Consider the following 20,872-nt stretch of genomic DNA (forward strand, 5'->3'; position numbering starts at 1 on the left):
ATTTTGCTCATTATTTTCTTCTTTAATTTCTTTATTTTTTGGTTTTTAGGCAATACACCGAGTAAAAGCAACACTAGCTCGTCACATTCGCAATCACAGTCACTGCCACAGTCACAAGCCACAGTCCAATCAGAACAACAACAACAACCAACAACACAATCAACACCACAAACACAGCAACAACCACCAACATTGCAATCCCAACAACCAGCAAATCCACAAACACAGCAACAACAGCCAACACCACAATCCCAACAGCAACAAGCACCATCACAATCACAACAACAACAACCTCCACCACAGTCACAGCAACAACAACCACCCCCACAATTGCAACAACATCAACCTCATCCACAATTACAACAACAACGATTTGCACAATCACCGCAACCACCACACTTACAACAACAACAACAAATACCACAATCACAGCCACAACAACCTCCATCACAATTGCAACAACAACAACAAATTCCACAGTTACAACAACCACAAATGCAATCGCTGCAATCAAAATCGCTTCAAACTCAGCCCATACAGCTGAAACCCTTACCACCGACACATCCAATGCAAGCATATCCTTTACAATCACTAGCCCTACAATCACAACAATTGCAACCACATCCGTTACAATCACAATCACCACAATTGCAATCGTTGGCAGCCGCACACCAGCTGCGTGCACAGTCACCGCATGCACAACCGTTGCAAACGCGTCCGTTGCCAACATTACAAGCACATCCCATGCAACAACAACAGCAGCAACCATTACAACCTCATCCTTTCCAAGCGCAGCCACATCCTATGCAATCACAATCGCTGCAGCCACATGCTTTGCCATCACAACCGTTGCAACCACATCCTTTGCAATCGCAACCACTGCAACCGCAACCACCAAAAACACTGCAAACACAAACACATCCACAGTTATTGCTACAAACACCAGCCTCACCACTACCACCAGGTCACCCTCACCACCATCTACAGCAGCTACAGCTGCAACAACAGCAACAACAACCACACTCACCTTTACACATGCCGTTGCCAATGTCCAGGGGTTTATCCAAATGATTTTGTTGGCAAACTTTTGAATTCCTAAATGTTTAAGTTTTTAAGTTGAGCAGATATTAGTTAATCTAAAGTAAATAATAATAATAAATAAAAAATTAAAATTGTAATTATGTATGTATGTATGTAATTTATACAATTTTCCTCTGCAGAAGCATATTTTGTTTCTTATATTTGTATATGTGTGTCTATAAATAATTAGTATTGTTGTTGTTGTAAAAAAATAATACTCGACTGCAGAAATATGCTTTGTGCCACATTTTCAGTTATTACAAAAACAAAAAAAAAATATTAATATATTTTAAATTTAATTTGAGGAAATTGCAGTCCATGATTTTCCGCTATATACACACAAAAATATATACATAAATATATATACATACCAACACATACATATATAAACCATGTTATTCCTTGAAATGAGATTATTTAAATTAATTTAGTTATAAACATTAACATACACACACTCAAGCACCTTTGCTTAGATATTCCTACAAAATATCTATGCTTATATACTAAATATATAACTGTTTATATACATATATATTATGTACAAAAAAAACATCAAATCACTCGCTAAATATTGTATTTTTGTGCGTTTGTAATAATTTTTAATTTTTTTTTTTGTGTTGACTATCTATATAGTATATTAGCCAAGAGTATAACATGATTTGTATTAATTAAAAGATTATTTGTCGGAAGCAAACGGCAATGGCAAGCACGTATTATAGTGAAACGCCAACTAGCACATACATACATGCATATATGTGTGTGCAAAAACAGCTAAAATAAATAATTAAAAATAAAATAAAAACTATATTACATGCGAAATCACGAAATGAAAATATTTTGTTTGCCTGCTTGCAATTTTTCACTATCTTCAGCGCGCGCATTATCTCGAATTCTATTATTGCTGTCACTCAAATCTGAATTTTATTTTTTTTTAATCTTTTAAATTTTTTTATTTATTTTTATTTTTTTTTTTAATTTTTAAAATTTAAAATTTTTTTTTTTATTTTTTCAATTTTTAATTTTTATTTATTTTTGTTTGGTTTTTATTTATTTATTTAAAATTCTGTATTTATTTTTATTTTTATTTTTTAATTTTTTTGCTTTATTTTGATATTTATTTTGTTTTATTTCTTTATTCTCTATTTGCAGTCATAATTTTGTTGTTGTTGTTATTATTAGGATTACTATGACGGATCGAGCTCACTTGCAGCGTCTAAAAATAGTTGGCAGCATAGCGTTCGGAGCATGCTAAATGATCGCAAAAATTCATTTGGTTTGGTCTAACTGCCCATTTTAATTCACACACACTCTCGCGCCAAACTATGAAAATGAATTGGTTTATCTTTGCCATAAATTATGAGCGCTTTAGTTGTACATACATACATACACACTTACGAATATAAAATTATGTAAATGTATGTATGTATTTTTATAGGCAGCTATGTTGTGTATATGGCTCTGTCTGGGTGACAGCAGCCAGTCAACTTTTGGTTTAGCGTACAATTTGAGGTTAAGTGGCGTACATAACCTAGAGTGGTGGAGTATATATAAACAATTTAATGACAAAGGAAATGTATATGTATTTTACATATTTGGAATACACTAAATACAAAAATAATAAATTTTTAATTATATTTTTATTTATTTTTCAATAAAATTGTTTGAAGGCATAAAGTAGAAACATTTCCTGCTTTTTAAACAATTTGTTAACGATTGATAAAATTTTTAAAAATATTTTTTTTATTATTGAAAGCAATTTTTTATGAAAATATTCTATTTTCAATAATTACTTTTCCCAAAAAAAAAATTTCTTTATTTATTTTGTTTAATTTGCTTTCTTTATTCAAATAATAAATTATTTATTTCTTATTAAAATATTTAATAATTTTTATTTTTTAATTTTTTATATAATATAATAATATAATATAAGAATATTTAATAAAAGAAATATAATTAAGGATATTACTAAAAAAAAAAATATTTCCATTCTTTAAGGGGTCAGAGACACGAAAAATCGAGAATTTTCAGTATTTTTTTGCTATTAAATCATGTTATTTTACAAAAGTAATAATATAGGGCTTTATTATACAATGTTTTGACTTAAAGTCACGAAATTTTGGAAAAAGAAATTATAATTTCGCAAGTTATATTATATATTATTATATGTTTTTCGGAAATTAACAAAATAGCTTCAGATTTTTTTTTTTAGATTTTCGGAAAAAAATCAATAGTTAGTTGGTCTTAAAAATCGAAATTTTTGAAAAGCTAAAAAAGTTTCAATCAGGCCCAGGATTATTATGTATTCTAAAAGCTGTATAAGTTTCATTAAAATCTACTGATAGGTTTTCGAGTTACAGTTGTCACCAGTTCAAAAAACATAGTTTCGAGAAAAACGCATTTAAAGTTTCACACTATGGTGTTGGAGTGCTCGAGCGCTCTTTGTTATTCATTGAATAACTTGAAAAGTAATTATAGGATCAACTTCAAATTTTCCGAGAAAAAATTTTAAGATATAATACACTTAATATCCTTAAGAATATAAATTAAATGCTAATTAAAACTTTTCAAATTAAAATTCAAATTACATAGTTTTTAAATTTGATTAACTGATTAAAACAAAAAATTATATAAATTTTTTATATTGAATATCGTACCAATTTATTTTTTTAATACATATTTTTAATTACATATTATTTTCGTATTTATAAATAATGTATTAAATATTGACGAAAATCGAGTTACTTTATTTTTATTATTTTCATTTTGCATTAATTTTTTTTTTGTTTTTACATTTTTAATTAAATATTATTTTTCTTGATTTTCAACTCTTAAATTCATATGAAAGCTATTCAATAATACAAAAAAAAAAACATTTTGATAAAATTTTATTAAGACGTTTATTTTTTATTTAATAATCTGTTTTAAATTTTTTGTTAATTTTGTGTTTATTTTTATTTTTTTTTTTTAATTCACAAGATTTGAATTCATAAGAAATTTATAAAAGTAATAAAATACAAAATTAAATTTTATTTTATATTTTTTATTAATAAATTTTATTTATATATTTTATTTTTTAATTTTTTTTTTAATATATAATACTTGAATTCATGAATTTATTAAAGAGCGACAAAAATACTTTTCCTTATTTTTATTATCATTTTTATTTTTTCACTTCGATAAGTATAACCATTAATACAAAAACTAAAATATTTAACTAATTTTATAAACATTTTTATTCTTTTTTTTAATAATTAATCTCTATATTCCACAGATTTAAAAAACATGGTACATCAGCAATCCAGTGATGGCATGGACTTCGGTGCATTGGATGGTGGCAGTGGTGGTGCGCGCATTGGCAGTGGCTTTGACGCATTACCAGCGCGTTGCATAATGCCCAAAGTTTTGGAGAATTTAATGATTTACGAAAATTTCGATGTACACGAGACACATCGTGTCGAGGATGGGGTCTGTACACATATAACACGTTTGCCGCCGAAAAAGCAGGAAATATTCAAACAGTTCGGTATTCAGAGTAATCAAACGGTAACCTTTTACGAAAAGTACATAATCGTCGAAAACTTCAGCAAATTTTGCAATGTGAGCAAACAAAAGGAAGCGTAAATTGCATTCAGAACCATATACACATACCAAAACATATATATATAACATATAATATATATATACATACATATATACATACAGTAGCATATGCTTAAATATGCATTCTTATAAACTGTTATACATTTTTCTTTGGCCTATATAAGCCTGCTGCGTTTATATTTAGAGTTTATGGCGGCAAGAGCGGTTGATTTTAGTACTTACGCATTTACATTAATGCGATTTTATTGCATAGATAGACCTACATATGTACATAGTAATATTTTGAGTGAGGGTACTGTAGAGCATATGAGCTGATTTTTATTATTTTTCTTTAATGTTAAAATCATTAAAATGTTGTAAAATAATTTCCATATATTTGGTGGGGTAGTAACATTTGGTTTAAAAGTCCAATAGAACAACGAAAATCATTATATATAGTATAATTCCTGAACGAATTTCACTCTTTTTCACCACCAAGGTACACAATACCCAAGACTCACTTAATTTGGCTAAGATATTTCACATATTAACCGATATAAGCGGAATAAAGCCCACCTATAATTAGGTAAGGGAATTTTTGAAAAACCCATGGGTATATGGGAGCTAAGGGAAGTTTTGACCCGATTTTAACCGAGAGGCACACTATTAGAAGATAAAGATTCCCTCTGAATTACATAAAAATATCTGAGATATTTACCGATATTTTCGAAAAAAAAAAATGAAAAATTATCCTTCAGTTCCAAAGTTCTTCATGTTCGATATACGGGGCCTTGAAAAGTTATAGTCGAATTTCGACAATTTTTCCATAAGTGAAGCCATAGATAACAGTATTTGTGTAAATTTTATTCCGCTTTCTTCATCAGTTCCTTATGTATGCGTTATAAAGTGAACGAATCAGATGGAATTCAAAATTGTGTTATATGGAAAGTAGTTGTGGTTGTGAACTGATTTAGCCCATTTTCCATCCATGTCATCAGGGTGTCAAGAAAGTCGGTATATAAAAATTTCATTGAAATCGGTCGAGTAGTTTTTGAGATATGATTTTTGATCCACAAGTGGGCCACGCCACGCCCATTTTCCATATTTTTTTAATTTGAGTGCAGCTCTCCTCTGCCATTTCTTCGGTAAAATTGAATGTTTCTGATGTTTTCCTTTAGTTAGTTAACGCACTTTTAGTAGTTTTCAACCTAACCTTTGTAAGGGAGGTGGGCGTGGTCCTTATCCGATTATATCAATATATTTTATTTTATGTTGTGTAATAGGGTACGTTAGGAAAACGATTGCAGAAAGTTTGGTTTATACAGCTATATTGCTTTGCGAGATATTAAAAAAAACTTTTTTAGGGGCGGGGTTACGCCCACTTTTAAAAAACTGACATCCAGATATTTCCCTTCCTAATACGGCCTTTAATAACAAATTTTACTTTTATAGCTTTATTTATGGCTTAGTTATGGCACTTTATGTGTTTTCGGTTTTCGCCATTTTGTGGGAGTGGCAATGGTCCAATTTCGCCCATTTTCAAAAGCAACGGTTCCAAGGTTCCTTGGGATCAAGTTTCTCAAGATACTTTAATTTTACTCACGTTATCCGTTGCACGAACGAACAGACGGACGGACAGACAGACATACGGATTTTGACTCGTCTCGCCACCCTGATCATTTTGATATATATAACCCTATATCTAACTCGTTTAGTTTTATGACTTACAAACCACCGTTAAGTGAACAAAACCATAATACTCACTTAGCAACTTTGTTGTGAGAGTATGATATAGTATTAACTGATTTTATAAGGCATAAGAAACATAGTTTAGAGTATTTAATGCCTTACAACTACAAAATTATTAATTTATTAAATCTCTAATTCATCGGACCTCTTAGACGCTGCTAATAGCACTATTAGCGCAGCAAAATGTATAATCTCACATTTTCCAAGCAATATAACCTTAAAATTTTCTTTCTGTTCACAACTCACACAATTTGCAGGAATATAAGATTTCCGATCATCGACCCTTTTTGGACTTCCATGAGAGTGGCTTACCCAAATGTGAGCAGGTCAAATTTGTACGATATTTGGGGCAGGGATTACCAAATTTGACACTCAACAAGATATACTTATCCTTCAAGGATCTATTGGGAATGAATCGCATTGAAAAGTAAGAAAATTTATATTTTTTAATTTTACTAAAATAATAAATTAATAAATATATTTACAGAACAACCGCTGATGGTGGCTACAATTTGGATATGATTTTGAAGAAGAAGAAAAAGAATTTATACAATCGCATGCAAGCTGCAGGTATAACAACGCCAAATAATTGCTTTGCATCTTACAATCCCAACAACAACTATTCGTTAAACTCAATCAATTCGGCAAATCAATTCAATCAGACAAATCAATTTTTTCCAAATCTAACAATACCAATTTGATATGCTTACAAAATGCGAAAGCAACAACATTGTGCAAAACATTAATATGCAAAACAACAACAACAAGCGAAAAACACAAAAACACAAAAAACAATCATTTATTCAATTACAGTTCAACGAGAAAGTAGTGAACCGGCGTCGCAAACGACACACAACACTCAACCGACAACCGCACAACCGACGCCTCTTGAAGGCTTCAAGACCTAACAATAACCATTACATGCGTATGAGTGCTATAATGTGGCGCTTCAGCTGGGCGTGATGTGGCGTTGGAGCGCGGCGAAAATGAGCAAAGAGTTAAACTTGAAATTATACTTCCTGGAACTGGACCCGAAACTGTTGTGTCTTCAAAAATTCATGCAAAAAATTATGTTAATTAACAATTAAATGAAAACAAGTGAAAATGTGAAAAGAAAAGAAAAAAACATTATATATAAGTGCTAAATTTAGAGGTTATGATAGATAATTTCAAAATTTGTTTTTTGATAAAAAGAATTAAGACAAATTACTTAATGAAAACTAAATACATATATGCAAATTAAGACAAGCACACGTTAATATACATACTATATACAAACACAGAAACAAAAAAAACAATTATAAAAAAATAATAAAATTACAATTAAAATCAAAAAATTAAGAACAGCAAAAGCAATGTAGTGGATTATGCGAAATCATGCATAAATGGGGATTCATATTAAAAAAAAAATACAGAAATATTAAAGAAATCAAAATATAATAGCATATAACTTTGAAAAAAAAAATACAATAAAAAAAATTATTAAAAATATTTTGTTAATTTTCGAAATTAAAAAATAATTAATTCAAAATATTTCGTTAATTTTCAAAATTAAAAAATAATTAATTAAAAATTTTTTGTTAATTTTCAAAATTAGAAAAAAATTAATTAAAAATTTTTTGTTAATTTTCAAAATTAAAAAATAATTAATTCAAAATATTTTGTTAATTTTCAAAATTAAAAAATAATTGATTCAAAATATTTTGTTAATTTTCAAAATTAAAAAATAATTCATCCAAAATATTTTGTTAATTTTCAAAATTAAAAAATAATTAATTCAAAATATTTTGTTAATTTTCAAAATTACTTTTAAACAATTTCATAAACACCAAAGCAATTTTATATTATTTTCTAAAAAATTTACAATTCTATAAAAATAATTGATTAAAATTTTTAAATTTAATTTAATTAATTTCTAAATTTTTCTTATAAATTATGCAATTATTTGTGCTTGCCTTTTAATTTATGCAATTTATTTATTTTTTTTTTGTTCTTTTGCACAATCAAAACTCATTAGCGTACCAATTTCATAAAAAAAGTTAAAAAAAGACTACATAAATCAAAAATACTCGCACCCGTAAACGTAAAATATGCATATAAAAACACCAAACTAGAATCAAAACCCTTGAAAATCAATCCATAACATGTAAATGTGGATTTAACCTAGAAACCGACAAAATCACTGATTAACATAATATTCCTATATACAATACTTACATATAATAAAAGGTAAAACGCAATGAAATCTGAATATATAGTATACATATTGTAATAAAGATCAACTATATATACATTAAATTATATATTATATATATTAATGCTATTAATTGAAATATATTACAAGTAATAAAACAAAAATCAAAATAATGCTTTTCAATTCAATTTTTTAGAAATACCAGCAAACTATATTATTCAAATAAAACACTGACAACATGCAATAGCACAGGTTAGTTTTATTGGGCTATTTTTACAAGTTTTCAAAATTTTTTTAATTTTCAAAAATTTAAACAAACTGTAGGTCTATCCTACATATTCTACTCGGCAGTCATTCCGTTAGCAATATATGTATATGTAAACGATTGTTTTTATTCATTAAATTTTTGTTTAATAAAAGCATTTACAAGTTTAAAGAAAAATGCGTCAACGATGTTTAAGAATTGCGAATGGCGACGACAGTGGCTCAGTTTCTAAGATTTGCTTTTCGAAACGGCAGCTTCTCGTTCGGCAGCACGTTGCTTAGCCTTTTCGTAGATAGGCATCAATTGGCCTTGTTCACCCAACATTTTTAGTAATTCAACAATAAATGGTAAATAGTTGTGTTTACGGCGAATGTTTTCAATCTGAAAAAAAAAAATTAATTTAAAAATTTAATTTAATTTTTTAATATTTTTATTTAATTTTTTAATATTTTTATTTAATTAATTTTTCAATTTTAATTATTTAATTTATTTAATAATAAAAAAGAAACTTATGCAAACTACTCAAAAAAAGAAATCAAAAAACAATTTGCAAAACACTTTTCACAAACAACAAAATTATTACACACAAAAATAAAATCAAAACAAGAAAAGTAAAAAACCAAAAATAAAAATTTTTTTTGACAAAAATTCTTAACCCTCACTCACTTTATAACGTTTCCGCTTATCAACTTCGTACTCCATTTTCGAACGCAATTTGGCTATCTCAGTCTGTCTATCCTCATCGGTGTCCATGGCATCGTCGGCCGTGCTTATAAGTTTATCTATTTTCTGCTGATATATTTTCAATCTATCCGATACAAGTGCCATAAGATTAAAGTGTATTTCGCCTTCGCTGTATTTTTGCATGCGTTTCTCGATTATTGGACGCACAACATCGATCCAATTTTGATCGCTTGCTACAGCGCCCAAATCGACTGGACCCTCTTTCAAGCCATCCAGCTCATATAGGCGTCCATTGATCGGTATATAACCAATGAAATGGTAAACATCATCATCTTTATTTTGGTTTTTAGTATCGATTTCGTAGAGTGTTTGACGCGCAAAGGAATTGTGCACCGAACGAATTTTTGGCGCATTGCTTAGTGTTAGGCCTTTGTTGAATGGATCGAAGGATTGTGAAAATTCTTTGAATTCACTAAGTGTGGGACCCAATTTTATATCACCATGATTACAATTGAGTAGTATACTCAGTATAGCTTGTGTAGCGCAAGCATTGTTAATAACTTGTTTTGCAAAGAAGATGTTATCGAGACGATCGTCCTTCACCACTGTGCCAGCGGATTCATCGTCCTGTACCCATTTAAAGAGGAATATAAGCCCGTGTATGGGTTCGAGTTCTTTGAACAGGTCACGATCTAAACTCCAGATTTCCTCTACTTGTACACCTTCGCAACCTAAAAACAATTGGAAAGTATACGGAAGTTTTATATTAGAATGAACAATATAAATAATAACCACATATGAAAAATATACATGTACACAGGAAAATAAGCAATCGATAACAAATCTTGATGATACTGCACTTTTGCAATAAATTGTTTATTTTGTACACTTAACCCAATTGCAAATTGTGTAAAACACATTCATAGAAGCCGGTAAATAAAGACGCCAACAAAGTTACATACCAAAGTCACGAATAAGCTCCGTAAATACACCTGGATCACTCTCAATCAAACACCAACTTCCTGCACCGTCCGACATTTTAATTAATTGTTAAATATTTAGAAATTGTAGTGAACGCGCAATTGTACTTTATAGGTATATTGACAATTATTCTTTGACACAAATATATTTTTACCTGCCAAAATTAAAAAAATGCAATTCACAACGTAGCTGAAAACAGGGTTACCGACGCTGATTGGAAAAAATAGTGTTGGTGAACACATTATTTTATTATTTAAATAATTTTAGTACAGTAGGAAAATTTATATCCAAATATTGCTTTAATATATTGTAATTAAGTGTTTTTAACACTTTCGATAAGTTATATATAATCTTAAAAATAAGCGCGATATATAAAAAGTTATTCCTTAATATATGTATATTAACACTAATATTCAGTGTTGCTTCTACAATTTTTCAATAGATTTTACTAATCAGTATACTCTGTGATAAAACATCTTTGTGGTCCCATTGCATGTATTATTTGTTTTTTTTTTTTTTTTTGATCACTAAAACAAATAAATTCTTTGTAGTTCACTCAACCATAGTAAAACTACAGCGCTCTTAAAACTATTGAAATAAACGTAGTGCGGTGAAATACACCTCTGCTATTTGTCCGCCATGACACAAAGCAATCAGTTTCGGAGTCACTGAAGTAAACGCAAAGCGATTGCAAATCAGAGAAGAAAATAAGAAATTTTCAAATATTATTTTCCCCCATAAAAATGTGTCAAAAAATTTGCTAACTATTGGAAATTGTTGAGGTGAACTGATTTTTAATGAATGCAAATAATTATGCGTAATAAAATGCAGTGAAATTAATATAAAAATGGAGTTCATTTTTCTAGTTACGACGTCGATGAAAATTTTGCAAATGAAAAAAAATGGGTAGTTGCGGTGGCGGTGTGTGTAAATTGGAGTAATTTATGCGATTTGTACACATTTAATAAAAATTTACAAAAACTGATAAAACCTTATACAAAGTTAATTATACCTTAGAAGTCAATACGTGTTGCGTTTTTATAAATTTTTTAACCGGCTGAGAAACGACGCACATATTTTCCAAGTGAAGTCAAGTGTGAATTGAAAAAGTTCCAAGTGGGAGAAGAGACCAAAGGGGTGGATGAAAGATGGTCGTATCCAAAGACTCTAAGCGGAAACGCAAAGAGTCACCGCCACCTCAACCGACGGCGGTGGAGTCGTCACCAGAAATGCCTAAACGGTACGTAATATGTTTATTTGTAACAAGCCCCGGTTTATATGATCAATATGGAATTTTTATCATACACTAGTACTAAAAGGGCATATAGTAATTTGTGTGGGGTGTATGAATAACTATTTCAAATAACGTAGCAAAACAACGGGCATTCATTTACTATCATATATGTTTGTACACGTATGTATAAATGTATGTACATGTATGTGTGTATGTACCTGTTCACGGAATTATTTATATATACATGCAATTATATAGGATAGACATAAGTGCATAAGTCATTTGTTGTATATTAAAGTAATAATGACCAAAGGAAGCTTTTGCAAGTTTATGCATTTAAATATGTAAATATAAAAATTTATTGAAATTCATATAATTAATAAATATATTTGTAATAACTTATAATCATACTCCTTCATAAATAATACAATTATTAAAGCTATTTTTTTAACTAATTTATGTAAAATCCTTTAATGCCAGACCATAAATTCTTCGCATTTCAAACATATAGATAATATCGAGAATATAACTTTTTAATTTATAAATTTTTAATTTAGAATTTTTTTTTTATAAAGTCTTATTAGATGTGATTATAAACAAAAAATTATAAATTCTGTAAATCTGATCTTAGTGAGATCCAATTAAAAATCGCACGCTGGCTATAGATAAATGTTGATCTCAAGATCCATAAAATGTAAACTAATTAGAAATTCATATTTCTGATTTTTTTTTTAAGTTTATTTTTACTAAAAACTAGTTATGCGTTTCATACATTCCATCATATATAATTTTATGTAGTTTATTCAAAAACTAATTAAAACATTAAATTAAATTGTGAAATTGACATGGCAAATGTATGCTTGTATCTTCCACACATAGAACCAAAGTTCAAGCCCAACGGAAATTCGCACAAGGCCAAAATGCACCCACGTCATCATACAACTCAGTGATTGCAGCTTCTTCTTCATCAAATACTGGGCCCAGTACATCGTCAGAGAGCCGTGAACCACCAACGGAGATTTTACCAAACAAGCGTCCTAAAACCGAAGATTTTCTAACTTTCTTGTGCTTTCGTGGAACACCCGCATTACCAGCGCATTTAGACTTTCTAAATCAAGGAAAGACGAAAGAACCCGAGGATACTGTAAAGATTAGTCCTGTCAAACAAGCTAAAGGTGGAAAGAAAGGCAAAAAAGGACGACCTAAAGGCAGCACAACAAAGAAGGAAGAACCCAAAGCGTCAACATCCAAAAATGCAGTGTCCAATGCTGCAGAAGCGCCTGAAAATAGCGAGACCAAAACGGGTGCACGTAACACAGAAGTAGCTACGAAAACAGAAGACAATATTGAAACTACAGAAAATAATGTTATACCATTTGCCGTGAGAAAACGTGCCGAAGTAGTTCCTGTTGGTAATCGTCGAAGTCGTCCAGCGGGCGAACAATCGGCCAACAATACCTCCGAAGCTGATAAGTGCAATAATTCAACGGATACAAAACGACGTCCGAATCGGGCTGGTGCAAAAGATACACAACAAGTGAATGAGCATGAAAGTGAAGAAGACGATGAGTTCTATTCTGCAAAAGATGAAGCGACTAAAATTGAGGATTCCGAAAAAGAATCCTATGCAGTGCGAAGAAACGATGCTAAGAAATCAAAAACGCCTACAATACAGGAGCGTAAATCAGAAACGCCTTCGAAGGAGAGCGAAACGGGGCGTTCCCGCAAGGGTAGACCTCCGTCAACGGCGAAGAAGGGTAAAGATGTTGTGCTAGAGGATGAACACACGGAATTGAATTCCAAAGAAAATACAAAAGTAACACAAAAAACAGAAGATAAGCCAAAGGCTAAAGACAAAGTTCCAGTAAAACGACCTAGACAAAAAGAGTCGCCAATATTTATACCATCGCCTGAGCCCTCAGGACGTATGACAAGGCAACGCGCCTTTTTTGAACCAGTAAAAGTGATACACACCGAAGAAACGCATGACGAAGCAGTTGTTGAGAATAATGTGAAAGTAGAAAATGCCGAAAACAAATCAATCAAAGATTCTGCCGATATTTCACAACGCCAAACAACAAACAAAAATTCTAAAAAGTCAATCAAAAATGCAGATGAAGATTTGAATGTAGAAAGTAAAGATAAAATGAATGTTTTTGACTTTTCGTCCGACGACGAACAACCCTTGGCAAAATCTATGAAAATCAAGAAGGGACCCAAGGCTTCACCAAAGAAAGCCGGCGGCCGTGCGGGCAAATTGGCGAAAAAAATCACACCCAAAAAAGCAAATTCGGAGCAAAAGCAAGAATCGCCCGTAGCTGAGGCTGTCGAAACACAAGACGAGGTCGAAACAAAACCAATAGCCAATGGCAATGAAAAGGCAGCGGTGGAAGAAAAGCAGCTAGCGCCTCAAAAACCAAAAGGTAGAGGCAGAGGGAGAATTGCAAAACGGAAAACAGAAGAAGGTGTTGAAATCGAAAAGGAACCTGCTGCACCACAATCGCCGAAAAAGCAATCACCTGCGCGTCAATTAACAAGTAAAAAATCTAAGTCAGACATCTCGGCACTAAATGGTGATGACGAAAAGGAGACTAGCACAAGCGGAAATGCAAGATCGCGACCATCACGAAAAACAAAAGAGGCAGCTGCAATTTATATGGGCATCATAGGGCATAAACTACAATTAGCCGAAGATGAAGATGATGATTTATCACTAAACAGTTTTCCAGATCGGCCCAATGTGAAAGAGATGGAAAAAATGGAGAATGAGTTGAAGCGCAATGCCGCTACTACAGGTGTCAATACAAATACAACAGTTAGTGCGCCGACCACACAAAAAGAGGCGGCAAAACCCACAGTGGTGGAACCAGTAGTTCCTGTGGAGAAACCAACGACCGCAAGACGCGGCCGTCCACCCAAGCAACCCAAACAAGCGCCAGTTAAACGTGAAATTGAAGGTATGCTGGTTAAGAAAGGCGCCATCACGAAAATACCAACAACGGTGGAGAGCGCAACGAGTAGCAAGCAAAAATCGGATATCAGTAAAGCAGATACCGATGACGAAGATTTTCTGTTGAATAAAGAGTTAAATGAGACGAAGCGCAAACTTGAGAAAAGTTTCAGTGATTCCGATGACGAACCGCTTGCGATAAAAGTGAATATAAAATCAAATGATAAAGATTCTGAACATTCGGATTCGCGAAAATGTGACAGTACAATGCAAAATTTTGTGCCACCGAATCAATTGATGATGTTACCAATTACCACGAAACCAGTGTCAACACCACCACTCAATACCGCCGCACCAGTGACGAGCGCTTCCCCGATAACAGCAACAGTGCCACAGAGTGCGACACCACAAATACCAAGTCCATTTAAAACGATTGAAAAGAAATCACCCATACCAACATCAAAAATATTAAATGTGCCAGCGACTTATGCAATACCTACGGCGACACCGACGCCCGCTAATGTGAATATCGCGCTCAATGCTGGCTTCAATAAAACACCGAATTATTTGCCACCAGCCTCACCACACTATCATACGCAACATGTGCGGCCAGCGGCACTACCATTTCCGACCGCCAAGTCGCCCACAGCACCACCAACGCCCACGAGCACACATCTGCAGGCACCGCTACCGCCACAGTCACCGTTGAAGTACCCAGCGGCACCCACAACTTATCCACCACCAATCGAAGCATATCCATCACCGAAAATTAATCCGAATTTCCTAACACCGAAATTCGATCGTACCACTTTACCGCGCACCAATAACTTCCCATCACCATCTCCAGTGAAATTCGAACTCTCACCCGTTAACAAAAGCGGACTTGGCAATTCGTCTTTGGCAACGAAAATGAACATACCCGGTGCCGGCACATCTGTAGCTATAACAGCGAGCGCCAGTGTGACTACCACGGCTACTGCCGGCGCGGCAGCCGCATCCGCCGACCCTTTAAAAGATGAAATAGGCAGCATACTCACAGCCAGTCTCATGCCCAGCAAGGAGGAGTCGGGCAAAGTATTTGGCATAGCTAGTGTTAGTCTGGCGCAAAGTTCGGGGCCGGACAACACCAAGTGTACGCTGGGTAAATGCGGTTCCATACACAAACCAGTATTGGGACCTGTAGTGCCCACCGAAGGTTATATCGGTGATCAGCTGTCGAGCAAGGAACGCCGCAAAGCAAAAGTGAATATGACGCACGAACAAATACAAAAGTGGTTAATTGAGTGTTCGTCAAATCCCGATGAGATACAAGATGACTTGGACGATGACTTCGATGATAATCTGCGGCCGAATCTATTTGCGACCACGCCGCCGCCAACACGCGATGACAAGGAGAGCACATCCTTCAGCTCGTCTTCGAAGGCCACACGTGATCTTGGTAAGAGCGAAAGCGCCTGGTCAGCTAAGGGTCCTTCTCTGAAGGCCACACCAGTAATTGCAACGAACAACCGTAAGGATGAAGGAAAATTACTGGATACAGTTAGTCCCATGGACATCGCCACCGAAAACGAGCGAACAACTGCGCAAGCAATAAATCTCACGCAAAAGGGTAGCGTTAAGGCGAGCGCCAATGCGCATGCCAGAAGCGAGACACCAACGCCAGTTAAGACCACACGCGCCGAGAAGACAGAAAAGAAAACTGCGGCCGTTAAGAAACTCAAAGAGGACAAAACAGCTAACGAGACGGCGAGTAAGGACAATAAGCAAAGTAAACACGAAAAGGAAAAGGACACACCAACAAGCTCCAGTGTGAACTCCAAAACAACTGCGGCTGGCAAGCAGGCGCAAGCCCAAACGCCTACAACTACACAAACACCCGCGGCGGAGACTACACCAACGTCGAAGCAAAATCGTAAGAAGAACACCGCCAACGCAATGGTGCCACCAGCCACCGAGGAGAAGAACACAACACCTGTCAAGTCCGCACCAAATACTCTACCGCTCAGTGGTTCAATGGCTACAAAAACGCCTAAACGAACGCCTGTCTACAATCAAAAGAATCAGCAGAAACAAATTGAACTTAAGGAAACAACAACAACAAGTCACAAGAAGAGTGCGCCATTTTCGTACAGCGCATTTTCAGCGGATAACGAGAAATCCATATATTCCTTCGACAAGGACGACGATGAAGCCGATGGCAACAAGATGCAGCACACAACGCCAGCGTTTAGACGGCAAAGCGGACGCGACTCACAAAATGAAGAGTCCACACCAAATACGCCAACCAGCAAAGCATCGCCGGGTAAGAAGCGTACATCGGCGACCGCAGCAGCAGCGGCAACAACAACCGCGTCTAGTGAAAAGCCTAGCAAAGAAGTAGCTGGTAAGCCGCAAAATAGTTCCGTTTCCTTGACACTAAGTCCTTCGGAGAATTGTAAGCTCGTGAAAGTGAGTTTAGACTCTGAGAAACCCGGTGGCAGCAATAAAGCTAACGCAGCGAAATCTGCGAAAGCCGGTAAGAAGCAGGAGGCCGCAAATAATGATGCTGACTCAGACTCGGAGGGTCATACTTTCTACATACCACTGCAAGGTGTAGGCACCGGCGGCGATGGCGAAGGTGGCATACAAGGTGTAGCGGTGAAATTGGGACGCGAGGGACCCGATGGGCCGAATCAAAAGGTTATAATGCACGCCACATTGGTGACGAAAGCGCAAATGGGTTCCAATTCTAAACCACTACCCGAGTCCATGAATGTGGCGGATATTGTGAAAACTCTAATACCCAGTACGCAAAGCCTGGCGTCGGCTTTGGCAACAGGTGCAAAGAATACGGCCGAAGATAGCGCGAAAAAGACGGAGAAGTCGAGCACTACAAACACGAACAGTTCCGATGCGGCAACAGCAAATGCTGATAAATCATCTTCGAATAGTTCGAAAAATGTACCCATCGGCACCGTGCAGCCCAGATATAAGCCAGGCGCAGATGCTAGCAATCAGCCATCAACATCGGCGGCTGCGGCAAATGCCAATAGTGCGGCTGGTGGTCCATTGGTGCGTGTCAACTCAAACTCTTCGCTTTTCTCAGGTTCGGCTAAATCACGCATGGGCGGGGCTGGTCCCGGTCCAAGCGGACATGGCGCGAATAAGAAATTTAAAGATGACACACCCATCAAAATGTCCAATAATACGGCATTTCCGCGTCACGACGATCCCACGCAAATGGTGGAGGCGCCCATCTTTCGGCCAACCGAGAAAGAGTTTGCCGATCCCATTGATTTCATTGAACGCATCACCCCCATCGCTGCGCGATTCGGTATTTGCAAGATAATACCGCCGGCCACATTCAAGCCCGAGTGTCGCATATCGGACGAAATGCGTTTCACGGCATACAATCAATACGTACATAAGATGCTCCATCGCTGGGGACCCAGCGCCAAGGAGCTAAGTGCAATTAAGAAATATCTAGCCACACAGAGCATCGTTATGAATCATCCACCATGGATTGGCGGCATGGAAGTAGATCTACCGCGTCTCTATCACACAGTGCAAGAGCTGGGCGGCTTAAAGGAGGTGATTGAGAAGAAGAAATGGGCGCGTGTCGCCGAAGAGATGTGCATTCCGAAGTTGGCACAAGATCGTGTTACGAAACTTGATGATATCTACTGCAAGTATTTGCTACCTTACGATACCTTATCGCCAGCCGAGCGTCAGAAACTGTTCGACGAAGTTGAAGCGGATTGGGCGAAGCGGGAGGCGCGTGCACGACGTAATGCCGATCGTTTCGTGAATACGGAAAGTGTATCGAACGAAGAAGACGATGTCTCCTCGGAGGATGATGAGGAGTCTGAAGAGGAGGTGGATGGCGTGTCAATGGAGTGCATTGTGAAAGGCCGCAGCATGCCGCTTAGTCAATTTTATCGCATTGCGCGCAATACAATGGCGTTGTGGTTTAAGAACACCGAGCCGATTGTCAACGAGGTCGAGGCTGAGTTTTGGCGTCATGTAGCCGTGCGTGACAGTCATGTGTGTGTGCATTCTGGTTCTATCGATTCCTCCGGTTGGGGTTATGGCTTCCCCAGTCCGGGGCCAAAGAGCAAAGGTTCGAATTATGCGCGTCACCCGTGGAATCTGAAAGTGCTAACAAATAATCCCGGATCGGTATTGCGCTCGCTTGGTCCTGTAATGGGCGTAACAGTACCGACTCTGCATGTAGGCATGTTATTCTCTGCGTGCTGCTGGTACCGCGATCCACATGGGCTCTCCTGGATTGAATACTTACATACAGGCGCCTCAAAATTGTGGTACGGCATTCCAGATGACCAGAGCGCCAATTTCCGATCGGCACTTACTTCGCTCATTCCCACACATTGTCAGAATAAGACTATATGGCTGCCTTGTGACACGGTTATGGTGCCACCACACATGCTCACCGATCGCGGCGTATCGCTATGTCGCATCGAACAGAAACCGGGCGAATTCATTGTTGTATTTCCACGTGCCTACACCTCGAGCTTGGCCACGGGCTATGTGGTCTCGGAGAGTGTGTACTTCGCCACGACGTCATGGCTGGATTTGGCCAAAGATGACTTTAGAGTGAGTAGACTGGGAAATTTAGATTTATTTAAATTTTAAATAATTAAATATCTTAATTTCTTCAAGGACATTCATGATAGCTGCGAACCAGCCATGTTCTCTTTGGAGCAACTACTCTTCGCTTTGGGTTATGATCAGCGTGTGACCTCTGACACGCTGCAGCAGATGTTACCTATGCTGCAAGAGGTATACGAGAAGGAGTTGGCCGCGCGTGAGCAACTCAAGGTATGTCTGGTGTCTGTGCTCTCATATATAGTAAATAATAATGTTTCTTCTTTGCAAACTCCAGGCTGCTGGCGTTACGTCCACGGAGAAGGTGGGCAATGAGAAAGGTTCCAAAGCTAAAAAGCAACAACCACCACACAAATCGATCGAGAGCGAGTGTGATTTGTGTCGCGCTAATCTCTATATCTCAATGGTGAAAACGGAGGAAGGCAATGTCTATTGCCTGCAACATGCATTGAAGAACCTCAACAATGGCAATATACAGGCGAAGCAATGCAAACTGATTTACGCATACAATGTGGAAGATATTGAAAGTTTAATAAAAAATCTCAAAGATAAGATCCAACAGAAGCGGCATGCCGTTACGGGGAAGAAGTCCAAGTAGTATCGTGTGCGCCGTAAACGAAATCTCTGTAAATAAGAATGCATTTGCGATTTTAACTCATGCGTAGATTGATTTCGTACTTCGTACTGTCCGGGGCAACAAATATTTATATTTCGAATGGTAAATTGCAATTTTGAATGCTTTTTGAGTGACACATACACACTATGCATACGACACATATACATATGCATATGTACGCGCTTTATTTGATAGTATGTATTTGTAGAAGCTCGAAAACGGTTTTAGAAACCAACAAAACTATGTATGTATGTATGTGTATAAATATTTACTATACACAGTTAAGATTGATTCATTTATATTTAATTATATATATAAAGGATTATATATGTATATGTACAGTTGTGTATACATGCGTATATATAAACAATTGCAACACAACAACAACATGCGTGCGTGTGTGCATAATTTGTAGATTTAAACGCTAGAAAGTTGCAATTTCTAATTTAACATTTTGCTATTGCAGTTAGAGTAGTGCACTCACACACACACACACACACACACTCTCACATACTTAGTGTGTGCAAATGAATTTTTCTTTTTTGTTTTCGTTTTTTCTTTTCTTTGGTATAAAACTAATAATAAATGATAAATTGTATTTGATGTTAAGCAATGATAAATTTACGTGATGTATATTAAAATATCTTAGAATTTAAAGAAAAGAACGATAAACGCAAAAGAAAATACTATAAAAAAGTAAAAAACAAAAAAAAAATGATGGAAAAAAAATAATAAATTTGTTGTTTAAGCATATTTTCTGTTTGTATACAAGCAAGTAATGCGCTTTATTTTTTTTTTTGTGTTAACCCATTTGAAATTGAATTAAAATTGTCTTAAGAATCACTCCAATGAGAAAGTATTTGAAAAATATTTTTTAATCTAATGAAGTTTAAGCGTTTTTGTTTCTTTATATATATATATACATATGTATTGTA

At 35.2% G+C, this 20,872-nt stretch overlaps 3 protein-coding genes across 5 annotated transcripts in view; 2 read left to right on the forward strand and 1 right to left on the reverse strand.

The window, feature by feature from the left end:
• LOC105220928 (uncharacterized) overlaps nucleotides 1-7,838 on the forward strand; it is a 32,342-nt gene extending 24,504 nt beyond the window's left edge. Inside the window, exons 4-7 of one of the 3 annotated variants that reach the window (XM_011197500.3) lie at nucleotides 4,352-4,677; nucleotides 6,666-6,835; nucleotides 6,896-6,978; nucleotides 7,222-7,838. In XM_011197500.3, coding sequence (XP_011195802.2) covers nucleotides 4,352-4,677; nucleotides 6,666-6,835; nucleotides 6,896-6,978; nucleotides 7,222-7,316 — 674 coding nt within the window. In that variant the 3' untranslated portion in view covers nucleotides 7,317-7,838. Of the gene's footprint in view, nucleotides 1-49; nucleotides 1,854-4,351; nucleotides 4,678-6,665; nucleotides 6,836-6,895; nucleotides 7,184-7,221 lie in introns of those variants that run through there. The other 2 variants (XM_054230306.1, XM_054230305.1) reach the window with 2 other exon arrangements.
• A 1,003-nt stretch (nucleotides 7,839-8,841) lies between these two features.
• LOC105220929 (ubiquitin carboxyl-terminal hydrolase isozyme L5) lies at nucleotides 8,842-10,729 on the reverse strand. Its single transcript, XM_011197501.3, has 3 exons — nucleotides 10,514-10,729; nucleotides 9,534-10,282; nucleotides 8,842-9,248 (listed from the first exon to the last, which is right to left on the reverse strand). Exons 1-3 carry the CDS (start codon nucleotides 10,587-10,589, stop codon nucleotides 9,096-9,098), a joined length of 978 nt encoding a protein of 325 aa, XP_011195803.1. The 5' UTR covers nucleotides 10,590-10,729; the 3' UTR covers nucleotides 8,842-9,095.
• Nucleotides 10,730-11,175: 446 nt separating this feature from the next.
• LOC105220927 (mucin-17) lies at nucleotides 11,176-20,572 on the forward strand. The gene is made up of 4 exons (XM_011197497.3): nucleotides 11,176-11,772; nucleotides 12,646-19,309; nucleotides 19,376-19,534; nucleotides 19,599-20,572. The coding sequence occupies exons 1-4, from the start codon at nucleotides 11,681-11,683 to the stop codon at nucleotides 19,917-19,919; spliced, it is 7,236 nt and encodes a 2,411-aa protein (XP_011195799.2). The 5' UTR covers nucleotides 11,176-11,680; the 3' UTR covers nucleotides 19,920-20,572.
• Nucleotides 20,573-20,872: the final 300 nt, after the last annotated feature.

This window comes from Zeugodacus cucurbitae, chromosome 4, assembly GCF_028554725.1.
Source record: "Zeugodacus cucurbitae isolate PBARC_wt_2022May chromosome 4, idZeuCucr1.2, whole genome shotgun sequence".
NCBI classification, from domain to species: Eukaryota; Metazoa; Arthropoda; class Insecta; order Diptera; family Tephritidae; genus Zeugodacus; species Zeugodacus cucurbitae.

Bases quoted from the DNA above. Each gene is read 5' to 3' on its own strand.
- LOC105220929 (XM_011197501.3), bottom strand. From the start codon at position 10,589: ATGTCGGACGGTGCAGGAAGTTGGTGTTTGATTGAGAGTGATCCAGGT. The intron at 10,283-10,513 runs GTATGTAACTTT...AATTGTTTTTAG, and splicing joins GGAGCTTATTCGTGACTTTG to GTTGCGAAGGTGTACAAGTA. The intron at 9,249-9,533 runs GTGAGTGAGGGT...TTTTTTTTTCAG, and splicing joins ATAAGCGGAAACGTTATAAA to ATTGAAAACATTCGCCGTAA.
- LOC105220927 (XM_011197497.3), top strand. From the start codon at position 11,681: ATGGTCGTATCCAAAGACTCTAAGCGGAAACGCAAAGAGTCACCGCCA. The intron at 19,310-19,375 runs GTGAGTAGACTG...AATTTCTTCAAG, and splicing joins TGGCCAAAGATGACTTTAGA to GACATTCATGATAGCTGCGA. The intron at 19,535-19,598 runs GTATGTCTGGTG...TGCAAACTCCAG, and splicing joins CCGCGCGTGAGCAACTCAAG to GCTGCTGGCGTTACGTCCAC.